At 39.6% G+C, this 21,123-nt stretch overlaps 1 protein-coding gene across 6 annotated transcripts in view; it reads right to left on the reverse strand.

The window, feature by feature from the left end:
• The window catches only part of LOC109041745 (uncharacterized), a 144,241-nt gene that overhangs the window by 44,515 nt on the left and 78,603 nt on the right, over positions 1 to 21,123 (reverse strand). For 4 of the 6 annotated variants that reach the window (XM_072301239.1, XM_019058165.2, XM_072301236.1 and 1 more), the window contains 3 exons: positions 16,121 to 16,254; positions 7,700 to 7,956; positions 5,067 to 5,144 (listed from right to left, as the gene is read on the reverse strand). In XM_072301239.1, the coding sequence (XP_072157340.1) occupies positions 5,067 to 5,144; positions 7,700 to 7,956; positions 16,121 to 16,254 (469 nt within the window). The remainder of the gene's footprint in view (positions 1 to 5,066; positions 5,145 to 7,699; positions 7,957 to 16,120; positions 16,255 to 21,123) is intronic. The other 2 variants (XM_019058179.2, XM_019058170.2) reach the window with 2 other exon arrangements.

Genomic DNA, 21,123 nt, shown 5'->3' on the forward strand with positions numbered 1-21,123 from the left:
TTGATTCCTAATTAGTAAATCTACAAAAAATTGCTCTCAGTTGATTTAACAATAGTATCAATGACCAATAATCATGATGTATTTTTTTTTATTTACCCATCACTCTTACAGCGTGCCTGGGCGCTTTGCTACACCTAATCGTCATCCTTGTCTATCGGAACAGAAATCATCTGGTACATAGCTCCTTGTAATAAAATTTTGAATGCCACCTATCCAAGATTTTGCTGGGCGTCTCATATACATTTCTTTCCAAGAGGAAACCATTTTAGTACCTCCTCAAGCAGTCTTTCATCCGCCATACATTAAATATGACCGTAGCACGTGAGCTGATTTTTTACGCGTAAAAAAACTGAAAATTTCAATTTTTCCTAGTTTAATTAATAGGGGAGGGTGTAAATTTGAATGAATGTAACTTCCCTTATTCATAACCATATTGCGAAAGCCTGGGCAGATCTTACATTTCGCCTGCAAAATCCAGCGTATGCAACCCAGCACTCCGTAGAAATAAGTAGTTGCATGTTGGGTTCGAACCCAACTTGGTACATTTATTCATCGATTATGATATGCTCCCGGCAATATTCAAAAATCGAGGGTACATTTCGGAAAGGCATCTTAGTTGGTTTATATCCCATCATTTTGTTTGTACTGATTTTACTTTTTTAACTGAGAAGCCTACAGGAAGTTAGGACAAGGGATATTCTCGGATATTTCCAATCCAAAGAGAGTAAAGGAAATGAATTTGAAAAACAAATTGAAAATTGAGTTACTTTCATTAATTATTTGATGGAGAGAGGGATTGGGATTGCACTTACACCGCTTCACTTGGATATGATGAGCGCCTAAAATGTTAGTTCCAAAAAAGAAAAGAAAAAAGAGAAAAAAATCGGAAAATGTAATCCAATTGTTCAATCCTCTTTGCATACCACTGTGCTTTCAATTTGTTTGTTGCATTACGTTTCTTCCTGCTTTCTCGATACTTCAAATTAAACACTAATCCCCGTAAGTTGGGCCGCAGAGCAGCCGAAAGACGGACCCTCCGGTATTCTGCCTAATAACAAAGAGAGCAGTGACTGCAAAAATGAAATTTTGATAGAACAGGCTTAGAAGCATCTGACCAGAAAACTGTACTGAAAGAGACCTCCGTTCTTTCTCAAATATCACTAATCGTCCGAAAGACTCCTAAAAATTGTTTGGATGATTAAAAATTGACCGATTTTTTATCAAATACATAAAAAGGGTATGATTTACTTTCATATTCGGCTAGTGTAAGGCAAGTAAGCCGTAAGTGCTATGTTCCGCATGCTTTTGTAATTGCATTTTGGACACACAACAAACACATTTTCAGGTTAGATATTGGCAAAAGAAGGCGGCTTTTTACGTTAAAGCATTGTTTTCATCGATTCTCTGGAGGAATAATGTCACTTACGGCTGTTTTGCCTGAAACTACGCCATTTTTAGCGCACTAACGGGTGTCTCATATGTCTCGTTTTCATACAATTAAGACGTATTTTGCTGTTTTAGTCATTTTAATGATTTCATCTAAAAAAAGATTGAACGAATTTCGAAGGAATCTCTATTTAGAAAATTTGACACTGTTCTCTCCGCTATCACAGCAGTATTGGTTAGTATTGGATGAGCAGGGAGTTTTTTTTAATCAGTCAAGAGGAAGATATGCTTAGAGAAAGTTGCTCATATCAAGCAGAAACGTGACATATTCCAAATATTTCATTTTAGAGTGGAGACAAACTTCTAGACTGCTATAATTCTATTTGACTATTTTCCAAAGAAAGAGCAATTTCCGGTAGGCAACCTACAATAACCATGTTTCTCCCTCGTACGAGAGCGTTGAACCTCTCCTGACCTCTCGAGAGCTGGGTTCCTCCCTACATTATGTATGTTGATATCCGCGGAACAGTGGGGTGAAAACACTAAATAGCTCAAAAATTTTCTCGTACACATGCACTTCTAAGTACCCCCTTGCACCCTTCGCTCTGTTGCTGGCCTCTTGACCAACCACAAGGCCAAATTAAACCCAAAGATTGAACATACTATAAAATCGAGGATAGCCCACGAGTGCGTTGTCAATTAGATGAAAGGCAGGACTTCATACCCCTTCGCGGCAGTCATGTCATAAAAATCGACGGAAATACAAAAAGGAAAAGTTAACAGTGAAAGAGGAATGCATGTGGCATCGGAGAAAGGGTCGCGACAAAGATCATTTGACTAGACTGTCCATTGCGCGTACGGGTTTTCCAGGGTGGCGCCTGACCAGATTTTGGCCGTGTTTAGCTCTCGTTCAGCAATCAAGGGCTGGTGGCTGTTTGCCCGGAATTAAATTACATAATATACTCATGAGCAGCCGGCCACTGTCTTTTGTTGAAGGGATGCATATCGTCACCTACCTGACATTAAAGGCGTAATTACACTTTACAATGAACCCTGTCTTCCAGACATTTCAAAGCTTTTTCGGGCTCATTTCAATGTGTAGTTATGCCCTTATGTTGGCCAAGCGAAGATATTGTGTCAAATTGTGCATTTCAATCCAAATTTGAACTGCCATTTTAGCTGTCCAGGAATATACCTCAAAATCTTTCTACCGAAAAAATATGCTGCCTCTTCAAGCTCTTGAGCTATGATATGGAGTGAAATAACAAGAAAAAAAATCTTTGAATAATTGTGCGATCCAATAGCAGCAAATGGTTTAAATTAAGCATAACAAGAAAATGTGTACAGAAAAAACTCTCAAAATAAAGAGTTGCCTCCAATTGCTGTTTAAAAAAACTGTCGAAAAAGAAGAAAATCCACGAATTTGTGTCATACGCTGCCCTGTACTCTAATTCCTAATAGACAGTTCACATTAGACTCGGTGGTTCAAAAAAAAATCAACCAGGGACTGGATGTGCGATCAACCACAAATTTTGTATATTTTAGTCGTTTGCTTATTTATGTAGACATAAATTAAGTTAAGATTTGTTATTGTTCAGTGTTTACCTGCCCAGAGATTACATATTGATGCCTGGAGTGCAAGACCGCATATCTCTGTTTGCGAGAATGTAGACTCCCAGTCATACTTTATTTTTTTCATGGAAACTTATGGTCAGCGTAATTTTATCAAAACTTCTTCAATTTTTTCTGTGTTAGGTATTTGAATATTTTGTTTAGATATCAAGCTATGAAGCTGTTTTGTTTCTCCTTGAAAAAATAAATTATAAGGGGAGATTTTGAGACACCGCAATTGAGATACGTGCTGTCACACTTCAGCCGTCGATATGATATGCTTCAATATTTTAGAGATAAGTACATCACATGAGGTAATGGGGGCGGAGGACTGATCTGATGGTTGACCCATCTGATAGATTTTTAGAGAAGCAAAACATTCAATCAAAATACTAAACCATGAGAAAATAAAGAGAAAATGTCATCATCTACAATTTAATACGCTTTTGCTAATATGTTTAATATGGTCTCGCCGTCAAGAGAGAAGTGCGTCTACAGTTCCTCTTGCACATTTTTTGGGCCATGAAATAGTCTCAGTGGTACCATTAACGCCAAAAATGTGTGTATTCGATCACTGTGCGATCAGTGGCATGGCGTGCCTTGTGATGTATCGATTTTTCCCCATTTCAAGCTATGGTAAAGAATCGATGATTAAGGTGTTCGTTGCAAACATCCTGTCTATCAATCATTTTCCATAAGTTTAAATGGTAGATCAATCAATATATCGCAAAGCACGCCTTGTCACTGCGTGCGATTAGGGATTGTTCACAAAATATGTAATGCTGAACTTGGAGTTTTCAAACCTCCCCTCTCCCCGCTCGTCTAGCTTCAGTGATGTCGGTTCCAATCCTTTGAGATGTAAAAACAAAATCGAGTAACGCTCTCCTTACTGCTGTCATAGCAAAGAGAGCAGTAAGGGTCAAATTTCGAAATCAAGGCTCCTTCGAAATTCGTCTAATCTATTTTAGATGAAATCACAGAAATAGCTAAAACAGCAAAATTCATCTTATTTTCTTGGAAACGAGACATATGAGAAAGACGCAAGTGAGCAAAAAATGACGTAGTTTCAGGCAAGACAGCAGTAAGTGACAAAATTTCTCTAGAGAGCCAATGAAAACAGTGCTTTCAAGTGAAGTGTTGTCCTCTTCGACGAAATTCGAACCTGAAAATGTGTTTGTTGTGCGTGACCAAAACGCAATGAAATGTTTTTGGGTGACCTAACCCTTCTATTGAAGAATGCCGGGTAGATTTTGCGATACATTTTGGGTTCACACTCTAATATATTTAATTTAAAAAAGCGGTTTATAGGCCATTATTACGACCAACAGTCATTTTGGTGGCAATATGAAGTGTAAATCATTTTAATCACGCATGATTAACGCAAAATGAAAGAATATCGATAGTGAGTAAAGAAAGGGGTAACTAGCCCGTAACCTATAGTAAGTAACCCGTGGTAACCTTATAGGCCCGTTTATAGGTCGTTCTTGCACCCATCGATCCAGAGGCCTGACTTAACTTGGAAAAAAAAGGTTTTTCGACACCTATCTATATTCTATCGCTACCACAGCATAGTCAAGGGTACGTAGAATCCGAAAAGCAGATGGGCGTAATAACGACTTATACGCTTATAGGCTGTCCTTGGTGCATGGTCCTCAATTGAGAGTTGTGTAGTGTTTAATCATGAAAACTAAAACACATCTTCACACAGAAACATTGATTATAATTAAAGAACACATCAGCCGAAAATATTCGCACTAATCAATGAATAATTAAAAATTTCGGAGCCGAACCGTACCAACCTTGTATAAGCGCACTGTTTGTTTACCTCGAGCTGGGGACGGCTGGGGCTCACAACTTCCCCGGTGCCGTTTCGGTGTTCCCGCACTCAACGATCCGTGTGGCATGCGAATGGAAGAGAAGAGGCCACCGCTCAATTTCACAGCGCACGGTCTACTCTATTCAATGTCTTTGTCCGAAACGACTTTTAAGTACCCTCAGTTTAAGAAGGAAGATGCTTCCATTATTGATATACCTTGCGTGAGGCAAAAATTTAAAAATGAGATTAGTACCTGGCCTGCATCTTTCTTCTTCCTATCCGAGTTTGAAGTTGTGCTGGCCGTGTCTGAATAATTTTCTCCTAATCCCAACTGAAACATAGGCCACAATATATTGTTAAAAAAATACTCAATTACACTGTGCTCCTATTCAGTTAGAGCTCTCTTAAAAGGGGCTGGTTGAAGTATGTAACCTATCTCATTCTATCGTGATGTACAGGGTGTTTCAGACCACCCGTACCAGGCCTTTTTCTTGGTTGTTTCAGGTCGTACGAAGTCGAGGACCGCAGGGTTGAATAGGAAATTAACCCCAAGGAATCCGAATTTCATGGTCCCGAAACCCCCCCCCCCCACCTCCCCTTGAGGGGTAAAGGGGGGTCACGATGCTAAAAGTCACGGTCCCCGACCGAATTGCGGATTAATCGCATCAGAATTGAAAAGCACGGAAAATTTCACATAAAATTGTCCCCTTAAAATCCATAATCAGCCCATCCAAGGCCCAAAAATAACCCCCTAAAGAGGGGAACAGTACCCCCCTCCATCATTTCTCTTTGGTCTCAAAATTGACGTAGATTCTCCAGAAAAAGACGGTTTCCCAGGTAATCGACCGCGAGAAATCCAAATTTTATGATCCCGAAGCTCCTCTAGCTCCCCTTAGGGAGTAAACAGGGGGCCTAATTTTAAGAATCGGGGCTCTTTCCGAATCGCAAATTGATTGCATCCAAATTGAGGAGCAGAACACTTTTACATCTTCAGTGACCCCCAAGCGTTTTAATTGACTCCCCTGAACGGGAGAAAGTAACCCCTGAGGAGGGGGGCTTTGCCTTCTCCAAAAATTTCTCAAGATTCCTCTTTGGTCGCAAAATTGACGTCGATTCTCCAGAAAAAGACGGTTTTCCAGGTAATCGACCCTGAGGACTCTGAATTTCGTGGTCCCTGAGCTCCGCTACCCGCCCTTTTGGGCAGAAACCGTCTTTTTCTGGAGAATTGACTTCAATTTTGCGACCAAAGAGGAATCTTGAGAAATTTTTGGAGAAGGCACAGCCCCCCTCCTCAGGGGTTACTTTCTCCCGTTCAGGGGAGTCAATTAAAACTCTTGGGGGTCACTGAAGATGTAAAAGTGTTCTGCTCCTCAATTTGGATGCAATCAATTTGCGATTTGGAAAGAGCCCCGATTCTTAAAATTGGGCCCCCCGTTTACTCCCTAAGGGGAGCTAGAGGAGCTTCGGGACCATAAAATTTGGATTTCTCGGGGTCGATTACCTGGGAAACCGTCTTTTTCTGGAGAATCTGCGTCAATTTTGAGACCAAAGAGAAATTATGGAGGGGGGTACTGTTCCCCTCTTTAGGGGGTCATTTTTGGGCCTTGGATGGGCTGATTATGGATTTTAAGGGGACAATTTCACGTGAAATTTTCCTTACTTTTCAATTCTGATGCGATAAATCCGCAATTCGGCCGGGAACCGTGACTTTTAGCATCGTGACCCCCCCTTTACCCCCCAAGGGCTGGGGGGGGGGGGTTTCGGGACCACGAAATTCGGATTCCTTGGGGTCAATTCCCTATTCAACCCCGCGGTCCCCGATTTCGTGCGACCTAAAACAACCGAGAAAAAGGCCTGGTACGGGTGGTCTGAAACACCCCGTATATGGATCCTTTTTTCTCTTTTTTATGATTATTATCATTATCTGTTGGAAAAATCTGGCACAGTTCACTTAATTTTGGAGCGATTGAAGGTAATGATGCGGCTGATTTTAGACGTAAGTAAACTCGGGTGATGTTACAAGTGTGAAGAATCACAGCTTTTAGGACCTGTGACCTGTGTGTGACTGACTAAACGAGGAAATGTAGCCACTTTAGGTCATCCAGGAATGTGTGAAAAGTTAAATCTGTGACCAAGATAACGAACGGCACAATGCGGACTTCATCCAGTTTCTAGAGCCTTTGATCTTCATGAGTCAGAGGCGGTTACTTCTCCACTTTTCTGCGTATTTTTTAGCTATGTTGGCATCTGATGATACAGGAATGCCAATGAAAAACACGGATTTTCCGATTTTGTCGAGAGGACCAAGGAGAAACTATTTTTTAAAGAAAAATCAGTTTTCTGGGATGCTAGTATTTGGCTTTAACAGAGAAATATTGGTGGGGTAGCCTCTATCAGACACCTTGAAAAATGTGTGAACCCTTTCTTTTAACAGTGAAACATGTGGTAACATTGCAAGGAGTAATAAAGGTATCAAGTCTATTATAATGACGTAAGTCTGCATAAAAAAAAGCTTAACATGTTAAAGATGTTCATAAAAAATTCTTTTTGAGTTGAGTCCAAAAATGATTACCATTTTTCACACGGGTTTTCCAGAAAATCGAGTTTTCCTAGGAAAAAAGGGCTTTCGAGGGAAAATGCAATATTTCATAAAGGAACAAACTACATATGTTAGATGTTCCTGGTGTATATTTTCGTGCTAAGTCCAAAAATGATGACCATGTTTTCCCGTTTTATCAGGATTTTTAGCAAAATCGATATTCCTGTAAAACTATTGATAATGGGTTTCTCAGAACCAAAAATGCGAACAAACAAAATACTGACTAAATGTGAACAAATTCGTGGTGAGACAAAGACTAGAGGAATAATGAAGACTGAAAATAATACCTTTGAATTATCAGTGAGTACCTTTATGTCATCCTCTTTGATTTGAGACGGATGAAGAAATTGCGTTTCAGCGGGGTAAGATGATTTCAGATGAGGTGGGCATAATGAGTTTCTCGCTTGTAAGATACTTAATCGACTAGACGTACGTCGTATATCTTGGTCTGGAGAGAGTCGAACTCGTCCTTCTTTCAGATCGGCTAGACAAGCTGCATCAAAAAACTCTCCATCTTCATCTTCTTCACTTGGGAAAACTTTACCTACAGTGAAAAAAGGAAATTACTGCATTATTTTACATGCTGAGAACATACATTTTTGATAAAGTCATACTTAGGCAAAATTTCACTCCTTGAATGGGTTGCTAAAGATATAAATTAGAAAATTTGTAGTGATTGATGGAAGGAAAAACTTTTGAAGCGTCTGCAAACTTTTGAAAAAAAAAAATGACTAAATACTGGCTGAAGCATATTGTGATCAAATCAAGATTATAGTCGCCGAATTTTCGCAAGAGGATGTGGTCGACTTTTTCAACTAGATTGGCAGGGTTGCAAACCAATGGAGAAGAATGCTCTGCTAAACTCAAGAGCTAAACTCGGTTGCTTGATAATTGTGGCCAATGTTTGCATCCATCCACTTTTCGATCCACCTCTCGAGGAGAGTCGAGAATTTTGGATGTGGTCGTCAATGCTGCCAGCATGAAAACTGAGTGTTGTAGGAGCACTGTCGCCCGGTGGGAATTTTGTCTTGATGTAAAACCTGAACCAAATTCACACGCGAAAATTTGCCTAACATTGAAAATAAGAAGATGGATGCTCAAATCATCGACAAGTCAAGGTATGATTACTATGTCGAAATTATAGCTTCAAATTGATCGACATGTACCTCCAATAACATCATCGGCAGGCAACTCCAATGACGTTGTCCGGGAGTGATCGTGAGAGACCTCTGATATCATCAACAATGGCCTTAGATGTTATCATCAAATGCTGTTTTCAACAGTTTCAGTCCTGACGCTGTCATCAACAGGAGCCCTCCCTCCATGACAGAAGTTCATAATGAAACCCTCCGGTCATGTTATCAGCGGGTCCATCAGATGATACTATCAAGAGGACTAGAGCCCTAAGAGAAGGGCCTCTCAGCTAGTGAGTTCGAGCTAGTGGGTTGGTGCCCTCATGGGTGGGGGTGGGAGGAGGATAAAGTAAATGCTGGGTAGAGGGCAAAAGCAAACACTCTTCATGAAAAACGGCTGACTTTTTCTTGATATTTTGCTTCTTATTTTTTGACTTATAGACCCATTTTACTGCGGTAGACCGACCTCTTACTGAGCGACTATTAATCTATTACTTTTGGAACTACTTGGTTCGAGGAAGGATATTTGCAGCATTTATTTACAAATTAATTCATCAGGGACTTTCCTTAAAAGACAAGTTTGTCTTTTAAATGGGAAAATTTGAAAATGAACTTAATTTTTTTTTTCAGTAATCTTTGCATTTTATTGTATTTTCCCAAGGGAAGTACACTATTGCGTTCTAATCCTGATCTCCGACCTGGACCAAAGACCATGCAACGAGCATCAGTCATGGGTTGTAGATAACGAATATGCATGTTATTCGAATTTACATATTTATAAATAAATGTATTTATTATTTTATTATAATTTTTTTTAATCTATTCATCATTTATTTATCCATATCATTGGAAGGTGAATGTTGTGGATAACTTGTTTCAGCGCACAATTAGATTATCGGACAAGAGTTATTGTCCAGAAAGTACGAAGAGAGCCTATGACCTTCTGCTAAATAACGGATATCCACCAGGATTGTAGAAGAAGTTATCATGGAAATTCGGGTACAAATGTGAGATAGGGCAGAGAAGGTAACCTGCAGAAAAAATAGATGCTAGTGGGCTGGTCAAAGTACCGTAAGTAAGAGGCTTAAGCGAAAAATGGAGAAAATGTTGGCAACCTTACAAGTTTCAGCCCGTTTTCTGCGGTCAGAATTCAAGCAAACATCTTTTTTCAAAATTGAAGAGCAGCGTGCCACCGGAGAAAGCTTCAAATATCGTGTATGAAATTGACTGCACAAATTGCGAAGGGTCTTACATGGGCATACCGGAACGATACTTGGGGGAGCAGATCCGATCCAATATATATGATAAGAAGGAAAAAACAGCATTGCATCAGCATGAGCAGGAAAGAGGCCATGCGTTCTATTTCGATGCCCTGAAAGCGCTAATCAGGGAGGAAAATGCGAGGGCGAGATTACATCATGAAGCAATCCAAATTGAGCGATGCCCCAATGCTATTAATTATAGGAGCGACATAGGGTGTCCCACTTTGAAGGTCACCTCCGAATTTTGATGATGGCACCCTCTAAATCGTTGAGCTCACTTATAAAAATAAGATTTCACTAAAGAAAAAAATTCTAAACAATTTTTTAAGGGTTGTGCACGGCCAAAAACCACACCCCCTAGCCTTGGGCCAAATTATGCATTTTCCACATTTTGACGTATTTTTTTCACAACATAAGAAATAAGCTAGAGCCTAAAAAATTTCACAGTGAGAGCATAAGTTAGGGTACTTTAAAGGAAAATTATTGTTGACGCCCTCATGCAGTCCTGTTTTAAGCTAAAAACCCTCAAAATTGGCTAAAAACGCAAGAATTTCAAGATTTTGTATTACTGTCTTATGACGATTTTTTCAGCTGACAAAGTTAAATTAAACACGAAACGTACCATTGATACTCATCATGACTGAAATTCATTCTTCACTTTATTAACCCCCTCCCCCCCCCCCCTCTTATCTTCAACCATAAATTCAGCGTTTCCTGAGTCGCAGGATGCGTCTAGGTGCGAGGGACTTTTTTTTTCCATCAAAGATTATATTTTTATTCATAGTCTTACATTTTAAAAGTCGACGTAATGTTTCATTAAAGTGGTACTTACTTATTAAAAGTGAAAGAGCATGATTTGAATTTTTCTTTTGAAAAAATAAATTGTATTTTTGACAAAAAAGTAATTTTACTAAAATAAATGGGAATGGACCCAAGCGCCAAACAATTAGAAACGGCATCATTCCTTTCTTCTAAAATACTTTAACAGATGCTCTGTAGGAAATGATGAAAAACTGATTGAAAATACTTCAGACAAACGAGGTTAGTCTTCCAAAAAAAAGTAGCAAGGTGCCTAAACAATAGAGGAAATGCATGAGTACTTTGTTCTTGAATTCTTAAAAACTGACGCTTCAGCGATAGTAACAGGACAGTTCATCCCTCTGATTTCGAAACTGTGGCTATTTTTCGGCATCAATTTGATGCAAAAGAATGTGATTTGAAAGACCTTCAACCTTCAAAAAGTTTGCTTATTCAGTCTAAGATGTTTAAACTATGCTGGTACCAACCTCAGCTAACAATAATTGCCCTTCAAGATGATTTGTATTTTACAAAAGAGTTGCTTCAAAAGAATATTATTGATAAGAGAGTATCAGAGGTTACATTGGCCATTTTTTCAAGACATTAAATTTATCTTAGTGACTTTGAACGATTTAGAGGGTGCCATCATCAAAATTCGGAGGTGACCTTCAAAGTGGGACACCCTATGTCGCTCCTATAATTAATAGCATTGGGGCATCGCCACCTTGGAGCAAACTAGGTATTTTGAAAAATTAACATCAAATTCGTACTCAGTGTTCCGAAAAACGTATGCAAGCTCAAAGAAAATCAGTTAATAGGTTTCTGAGATATTTTCTCGGTTCTTATAAAATTCGATCGGCTGCAATTTTGAAACGCTGATAAACCTTAAGTTTGCGCCCAAAAAACTTCTCTTACCCTTTTCAACGACGAATCACAGAGAAGCGGTCGCATTGGGATAAAAAACCATGCCAGCCCAACCTTAAAGGAACTTCTCCAAAATTTTGAGAGGCTATAAAGTACCCCACTTTGACCTAGAGGCACTCTAAAGGTTTTAACTCGATGGCTAAATTCGCGAAAAAGTTATGAGGGTGGTACAGCCTTCTGGATCACAAAGGATGATAGTTTCCATAGATTCTGGTAAGAGAAGCAGTGGCTTGAGTATAGGATGCATGCTGAGCAGCAGCAAGCGCCCGAAGGGCCATTGACAAATGTTAGTTTGCAAGTTCAGTTGAAGTGTTAATCATTTTAAACCAATTAAAGCAAGTTTAATTTGAGCTTGAGGACATTTAGCATAATATTCAGGATCAACTTGCATCTAAGAGTTTTTTGTTCCAGTATTAATTTTTACATTCAACAACATTCAACAAATATTTTTACATTCGAACAATATTAGGCAATTTTCTTCAAAAATTGTTACAATTTGAGCTAGACATAACATCAGACCTTCACGCCTGGATTTTTAAGATAGACAACAGAGGCAGTTGACTCGGGATGAAAAATTTCAGAGGGAAATAGCAAAAAATCCTCTTGGAATTTTTATGTTTTTAATGTTGCGGTTACAATATTAACATTTGAGAAAAATAAAACACATACTCGAAAAGGACATCATTTTTTGATAATTTTCAGGAGGCTCCCTAGATCCCTTCTGGTATGAGCTTTTCCCTGCTAGCATCATTATGAGTGAGGGTAAGTTCTAGTTGCCTCAGGGCGGCAAAAAGTCAAATACTGCCACACAGCCCTGTTAAGAGAGAACCTACTTAGTTTGGGGGTAAATTTCCCTTAAACTTCTTGTGGATACTAGGTTCAGGGTAATCATACTCAACCCAAGATGGAAAGTGAGAACCAACACTGACAATTTCATACACATAGTTTTGACATGTATAATGGTATTTCATCATCATTTCAGCTGAGACTTTAATTAGGCCAAAGGAGACATAAAGGAAATTACATTCAGTACAATAAACCAAGAGTTTGGCTTTAAAGTGTAATAAGGTCTTAGAGACGTAATAGCGAGTGTTTCTTCTTCCAATTCTGAGAATCAGTCCTAGCAACCCTCTTATAATTTTTCAAGCATCTTTCTTTGAGATTGCCCCTATACCAGTCCTAAAACATTTGGTCTCCTGTTATATCTTGTAAGAAAGTTTCTCAAAATAATGTTTTCGGTGAAACAACATTCTATTTTCAATTCCTCTTCCTTCATAAGGTGATACAACTGTATCCTGTCTTATTCTATCTATTGGTCCTAAATGTGCTTTATATCGACAAATTGAAGCGTTGAATTAGGTTAAATTAGTTGATCTGGCAGATAGAAATTGACCTTTAACTAAAAAGCTTCAGAGAATCAGAATTGAAACCTTGTCAAAAACGGCAATTATTTGATCATGATAAGATCACTCAGTTTTCTGTGCGTTGATAAAGCGTCTTTCCAGACAGAGCAAATAGAGGGTCGATTTCCTACCGACCCCATGGAACATGAGATGGGGTAAGAGATAAAACCTTGTGATCGACTGAACCAATTGCATGGTTCGTCCGGCTAAGATAAAAAAATCAAGCACTTTCCAAGCACTTTTTTTTTAGGAATTTGCATTTAGGAATAAGCACTTTTTCTTAATTTTCTCCTAAGCACACAATTTTTCCTCGTATTGTGATTTTTTACAGTGAGAATTTTGTCTGTCTTATTTCCCACAGCTTCTTCTTTTTTTTATCATTATCATGTATTTTCAAGACATGTAACTTGTACCTAGCTCGGTGTTCAACAGCATGTAATAAATGAGACGGGGAGATCATCTCTGGTTTCCGAAGGTAGGTGAAATTTTTTCAAGGTGGAGGGTGGCGGTGAAGGATTGTAGGTGTGATTGATTCATTGATATTAATTATTTAGGTACCTAAATCTTTTGCTTCTTTCAAAAATAAAAAAAATAAATAAATAAAAAATGGCTTAGCAACATTTATTTTTCATTCATTATTGTATTTCTTCATTAATTTAAACTGTTTGATGAAATTAAAAATATGGCAAGACAAATGCATTTACGCACTTCGATTCTGATAACTTTGAACTCATTTGGAGGTTTCTTTCAAGCATTAAAAGACCAATACACACAGGTCAGTCATTCCTGTGATTCCGTGGATGAATTTTGAGACCTTACTACACATTGCGGCAGGAAGTTCAAATGCAGTGCATTTCTTATGGGAGCTCAAGCAATACTACAAGACACTAGCTGCAGTCGAGCGAGGCACAATGCCGGACGGGGAAGGGAAGTGGACTCCAAAAAGATGGCAATAATAATGACTGACTTGTCTGGGTTGGTATTGGTTTTTTTCACTATCATTTGAAGGATTTTGGAGAAATAAAAAAAAATAGTAGAAAAACAATACAGGGTGTTTCAGACCACCCGTACCAGGCCTTTTTCTCGGTTGGTTTAGGTCGTACGAAGTCGGAGACTGCGGGGTTGAATGGGGAATTGACCCCAAGGAATCCGAATTTTGTGGTCCCGAAACCCCCCCACCTCCCCTTGGGGGGTTAAGGGGGATCACGATGCTAAAAGTCACGGTTCCCGACCGAATTGCGGATCGGTCGCATCAGAATTGAAAAGCACGGAAAATTTCACGTGGAATTGACCCCTAAAAATCCAGAATCGGACCATCCAAGGCCAATAAATGATCCCCTAAAGAGGGGGACAGTACCCCCCTCCATAATTTCTCTTTGGTCTCAAAATTGACGTAAATTCTCCAGAAAAAGACGGTTTCCCAGGTTATCGACCTCGAGAAATCCAAATTTCATGGTCCCGAAGCTCCTCTAGCCCCCCTTGGGGAGTAAACGGGGGGGGGGGGCCCAATTTTAAAAATCGGGGCTCCTTTCCGAATCGCAAATTGATTGCATCCAAATTGAGGAGCAGAACACATTTACATCTTAAGTGACTCCTAAGAGTTCTAATAGACCCCCTGAACGGCAGAAAGCAACTCCCTGAGGAGGGGGGCTTCGTATCCGCCTAAAATTACTCAAGATTCCTGAATGGTCGCAAAATTGACGTCGATTCTCCAGAAAAAGACGGTCTCCCATGTAATCGACCCCAAGAACCTCAGGGAACATGAATTTTAGAGTCCTCGGGGTCAATTACATGGGAAACGGTCTTTTTCTGGAGAGTCGAAGTCAATTTTGCGACCAAAGAGGAATCCTGAGAAATTTTTGGCGGGGGCGAGGCCCCCTTCCTCAGGGGGTTACTTTCTGCCGTTCAGGGGGGTCAATTAGAACTCTTAGGAGTCACTTAAGATGTAAATGTGTTCTGCTCCTCAATTTGGATGCAATCAATTTGCGATTCGGAGAGGAGCCCCGATTTTTAAAATTGGGCCCCCCCGTTTACCCCCCAAGGGGCGCTGGAGGAGCTTCGAGACCATGAAATTTGGATTTCTCGAGGTCGATTACCTGGGAAACCGTCCTTTTCTAGAGAATTTACGTCAATTTTGAGACCAAAGAGAAATTATGGAGGGGGGGTACTGTCCCCCTCTTTAGGGGATCATTTATGGGCCTTGGATGGTCCGATTCTGGATTTTTAGGGGTCAATTCCACGTGAAATTTTCCGTGCTTTTCAATTCTAATGCGATCGATCCGCAATTCGGTCGGGAACCGTGACTTTTAGCATCGTGACCCCCCCCCTTTATCCCCCAAGGGGAGGTGGGGGGGTTTCGGGACCACAAAATTCGGATTCCTTGGGGTCAATTCCCCATTCAACCCCGCAGTCTCCGACTTCGTACGACCTAAACCAACCGAGAAAAAGGCCTGGTACAGGTGGTCTGAAACACCCTGTATGAGAATTTGCCTCTTCCTTTTTTTTTTAAACAAACCTCCTTATAAGTCAAAAATTTAGGGGGGCTCTTGCCATACCCTTTCTTTAAAAGAAAATAAGAGGTCAGCAAATGGTTCTCTTTGACGATGGATCGTGATTTCCTTCATAAATCGATTGTCTTTTGAAACGATTTATTTGACGCCAAATGCTTTGTTTTTTCCTTAATAAGAGCATTAACCACTGAAAATAAAGGAAGAGCGAATTTCCAACACTTTTCAAGCACCTTCCCCAAAAATCAAGCACTTTCAAGGCCTTGAAAAAGGATTTCAAACTCAAGCACTTTTCAAGGCCACACGAACCATGAATTGGAATGAAACTTTTGGACACAAATTTCTCCTGCATGCCGTCACTCTTCCTCTCTCACCCTCATAAGAGAAATTTTTTTTGGCTTCTTCCACATTTTATGTTATGCTTTAACTTGTATGACGATTACCTACTCAGTTGCGGAAATTCAATGTGTACCACACTTCAAAAATTGCGATAAAAATTTTTGTAATTTTTTTAAGGAGGGGAGGGGGGAATGGAATAGTATTATTACTTTACAAGTGCAGTTTTTCAGTAAATAAACTCTCTTAGTTTACATGCAGTGGGCTAGTAATGATCACTTTAAATCAGGTCCTTACAATACAAAAGAGCAGATATGATGGTTAGTAATAAGCAAGGAAACGAACCCGACTGCAAGCTTAGTTTTTTACCAATGCCAGAAGGAACCAGCTTCCTACGTCTAGTGTAGTTCAATTCATCAACAGTATCATTCATGTCATTTTTGCCGATTAACTTTTCTTGTTCTTTTTCCCATCCTCCTCTGAAACAGAAGATAATAATTACGAACACTGGAGGTTTGTCATTTTTACACTTAAATGGTAAGGAGCACCAAATCATGTGAAAAGTGGATCTAAAAACAATTCATTGACGACTTGTAATGGGAAGAAAGAACGATACACTGTTGGTTTGTGTGCGTTTGAATATTGACACCAGAGCATTCGAGTGTCATCGACTGCAGTTGTGTCTACGCTGCTCAGCCACTGATCTCGTATGCTCGACCTTCTCTCCGGAGTATAAAAGCAATGTGCTGCATCAAGAGATTGCCCGGCCGACTGATTCAGTTCAAGCTTGCTTGATCAGTTCGCCCCCATTCTCCCTACGAGCATTCAAGGAGCGATTCTCTTAGCCCGACAGGATTCTTGTCGAGCAAACCACCTACGAGAAATCGTGGGTCCCTCTCCCTTCCCTAAATCAGAGAGCTTCCTCGTGTCTTCACCCGACAGTGCACCGTTCTTTCTTCCCATCACAGACTACCACGGCTTTTTTTGTCTAGAACCAGGTCAATGACACTAGGCCATATGGACAGGCGTTACGAAAGCTGTAGTTAGGGAACTTCTGGAACTTGGAGAGCACTGTCTGTCAGCTGTAAGTTACTTCAGTATCCTACAGAGTGCACTACTGCTGCCCCATCATGACTTGCATATCAAAACTCATCAGCTATCAGGGGTAAAAACTAAATGATATTGTAAGCATTTACAGCCTATCAGGCATTTCTCAAACGGAGGCAGAAAGAAGGGCAGACATTCAACGTGGAAATTTGGCGGGCTCTTAAAGTCGCTCTAATTCTGACTCTAATGAACTAAATTTTAGTATCACTTGGGGGGGGGGTACTTTCATGCAAAATATAATGAATATAAAATCATTTGTCATTCCTTAATACAGAAGGTCATTTTTTGACAAGAAACTGAGGCTGTTAGAAGATAGCAAAGGATTTTGATGAAAAATTGCTCTTTCTTTGAAGGTTGCAGTTGTTTGGTGTACGTCCACAACGATTGAGTGTTTCTTCATTTGTTAGACGGAAAATTACATGATGAGTATGCAATTTTAACTGTTTGTACTATTCTCATCGACACTGCAGCAGCGTAAAGAAGGGTTTCTAGGATGGACGCCTGCATGACTTAAATCATTTTGGCTCTGATTCTACTCAACGAATTACGGTTCTGTTGTTTCAGGAGAATGCATTTGTTATGTAGAATTATAACTGTCATCCAAAGTGAAGGTCATTTTAATTTTAGGAAGCCTTTTTCTTTACAAATGCTGACTAACAGCTTTTAAGAGTAAAGGCTCTTCACTGATCAAAGGAAGACTCTAACATTTTTTATAAAAAAAGAAGGAAGTTTATCATCACTTCTCTAGCTAAACATTAAATGACGGATGAATCAAACCGATTAAGGTAAAGGAAAGGGGGTGCGCCAAACTCTGATTTGACTCCAAAAACTAACAACTTCCATAAAGGGGTGGGTGCAAAATCGACAAAAATTCCCCCCTCATGGATGTTGACCAAATTTCAGTATGTCATTCCTCACTATGGGATACGCCTTTTCCCAAAATTTCAAGGCCTGAAACGAATTTCTCTCCGCGTAGCAGCGTTGCCAAGTTGAAAACCGTCGAGTTCCATATCTTTTGAACGAAAAGAGATATTGAGATGCAGTTTGCGCTAAAATTCTCCAAAAATTGCGTTCTTTTGAAATATGTACTCAATTTGATCGTTTAGGTAATTTCAGATTGCAATGATGCCATTTTTCACACTTTCTTAAGGGTCAATTTTTTTTCAACCCTAGTATATCGTCAAATGCCGGATTCTCGATTCGGAAAAAAAACTGTTCATTGTATTATTCGTACTTTTCCATTTCTTTTGATATATTATAGCTCCCAGGGAAACGATTGGTAAGGGAGATATGAGCAATTTAAGTTTACGCTCCGCGCGCGCCGACTGGAATCCGGGCGCCGCTCGCCGCTCTGAGTCGTCTGCACACTCCCTTCCTTAAGCTTCACGAGGTCATTCCTGTGTAATTTTTTGCGTACTTTCCATTTCCAGCCTTTGAAAAGGGCTCCGATGAATTTTTAGGGGCCTTGCGGTCCATTGTTGCCATTTTTTGCTTGTATTTAGGGGTTTTCCCCTGTTTTACTCACAATTCTACTGAAAAACTTACTTTAAACGGAAAACTGTGTGCGTTGAGGGAAAGAACGTAAATAAAAAATAAAAATTCATGTTTAAATTTTTCCTTCGTTGCCAAATTTTCGAGAAAAATCGTACCAAGGAGCCAAATATTTGAAAAATTGGATAAATCCCCACGCCATGGTTTATGAAAATGGGGCATAGCTTTCATATTGACGTACTTACATAACAGATCTTACCTATCTTTACAACATATTAAAAGACCATAGTTGTATATTTGGATTCCCACTATCTGAAAATTGTCTCTGAAATGGATTTCTCGCATCCTAATGTACCAATGTCCCGAGTTTCAGCTGAATTGATCAATTTTTGGAGCTTCGAGACCACGTTTTGTGAGGCTAACAATACGTCAGGGGTCACAAACGTATTTCATATATTTGCTTCTGGGTACGGTCGCTGCGACGTTGAGGAGATAGCGCGCAGTCAGGCAGGGAGGTGATGGGTACTGATAAGGATCCCTCACTACAGATGCATCGCTTTGATTCTGGTAATCAATGCAATAACATCGGGTTGCAGGGATTGTAGGGATTGTCTACGCGTTGCACCAGTCACACGTGATTTTTTGTAATTATTAAGGATTTAATTTTTAATGGTCTCAGTATGAGATTGAATTTTTCGATTTTTTCGCGTGTTTCGCAGTCTTTTTCATTAATAATGATCGAAGATGATCCACCCGCGCGTTCTCAATCGAAATTATTATTTATTAGTCAATCAGAATTATTTACTCTTGTTTAGAAACTCGTTAAAGTCTCGACAATTCAGCTTCAAAAGCCAAAATCTATGACCACCAGTCCATTTCCCCCCACGATAAATCCCCACGCCATGGTTTATGAAAATGGGGCATAGCTTTCATATTGACGTACTTACATAACAGATCTTGCCTATCTTTACAACATATTAAAAGACCATAGTTGTATTTGGATTTCCACGATCTGAAAACTGTCCGGGATGTCACCTTTTGTGGTCTTTTCTTATGTGTGAGGTAGATCTTTTGAATGTTTTTCGACCTTTAGTCATCCTCCGTAGTGGTGTATCGTTTGCATTTTTGCTGTAATTTTCATTTTTGGCAGTATAAATTGCGATGAATTTAAGGGACCTTACGATCCATTGTTGCCATTTCGGCCAATTTTTAGGGTTTTTTTTTCAATTTTACACGCGTCAGACTTTATTCAACCTGTAACCGTGTCCAACGTTCACTCACATTTTTGGAAATAACGTAATAAAGTACATCATTGTAACGTTCTTTGTAACGTTTTCTTACGAGATCATATGTCATAGAATGTAGAAGGTTTTAGGAAATGAATAATGACTTTCATGCAGAATTGAAGAGCTTTCCGGAAGAAGGGCACATATCGAAAAAAGGCCTTCTGAGAAAAACGCATTTGAAGTTTTCATTCTTACATTCTGGCCACTGATGATGACACACATCGGAACTGGGGCACTCATATCAACGTTTATACACCCTAGAATGAATAACGACCATTGGTAAAACTTACACTTCTTTCAGTGTTGTGGGACGAATTTTTAAAATTTTCCGAAATGTGCCCTTTTCCCGGAAATGGACCAGTGGTCATAGATTTTGGCTTTTGAAGCTGAATTGTCGAGACTTTAACGAGTTTCTAAACAAGAGTAAATAATTCTGATTGACTAATAAATAATAATTTCGATTGAGAACGTGCGGGTGGATCATCTTCGATCATTATTAATGAAAAAGACTGCGAAACACGCGAAAAAACCGAAAAATTCAATCTCATACTGAGACCATTAAAAATTAAATCCTTAATAATTACAAAAAATCACGTGTGACTGGTGCAACGCGTAGACAATCCCTACAATCCCTGCAACCCGATGTTATTGCATTGATTACCAGAATCAGTGCGATGCATCTGTAGTGAGGGATCCTTATCAGTACCCATCACCTCCCTGCCTGACTGCGCGCTATCTCCTCAACGTCGCGGCGACCGTACCCAGAAGCAAATATATGAAATACGTTTGTGACCCCTGACGTATTGTTAGCCTCACAAAACGTGGTCTCGAAGCTCCAAAAATTGATCAATTCAGCTGAAACTCGGGACATTGGTACATTAGGATGCGAGAAATCCATTTCAGAGACAATTTTCAGATAGTGGGAATCCAAATATACAACTATGGTCTTTTAATATGTTGTAAAGATAGGTAAGATCTGTTATGTAAGTACGTCAATATGAAAGCTATGCCCCATTTTCATAAACCATGGCGTGGGGATTTATCCAATTTTTCAAATATTTGGCTCCTTGGTACGATTTTTCTCGAAAATTTGGCAACGAAGGAAAAATTTAAACATGAATTTTTATTTTTTATTTACGTTCTTTCCCTCAACGCACACAGTTTTCCGTTTAAAGTAAGTTTTTCAGTAGAATTGTGAGTAAAACAGGGGAAAACCCCTAAATACAAGCAAAAAATGGCAACAATGGACCGCAAGGCCCCTAAAAATTCATCGGAGCCCTTTTCAAAGGCTGGAAATGGAAAGTACGCAAAAAATTACACAGGAATGACCTCGTGAAGCTTAAGGAAGGGAGTGTGCAGACGACTCAGAGCGGCGAGCGGCGCCCGGATTCCAGTCGGCGCGCGCGGAGCGTAAACTTAAATTGCTCATATCTCCCTTACCAATCGTTTCCCTGGGAGCTATAA

This window comes from Bemisia tabaci, chromosome 1 (assembly GCF_918797505.1).
Source record: "Bemisia tabaci chromosome 1, PGI_BMITA_v3".
NCBI lineage: Eukaryota > Metazoa > Arthropoda > Insecta > Hemiptera > Aleyrodidae > Bemisia > Bemisia tabaci.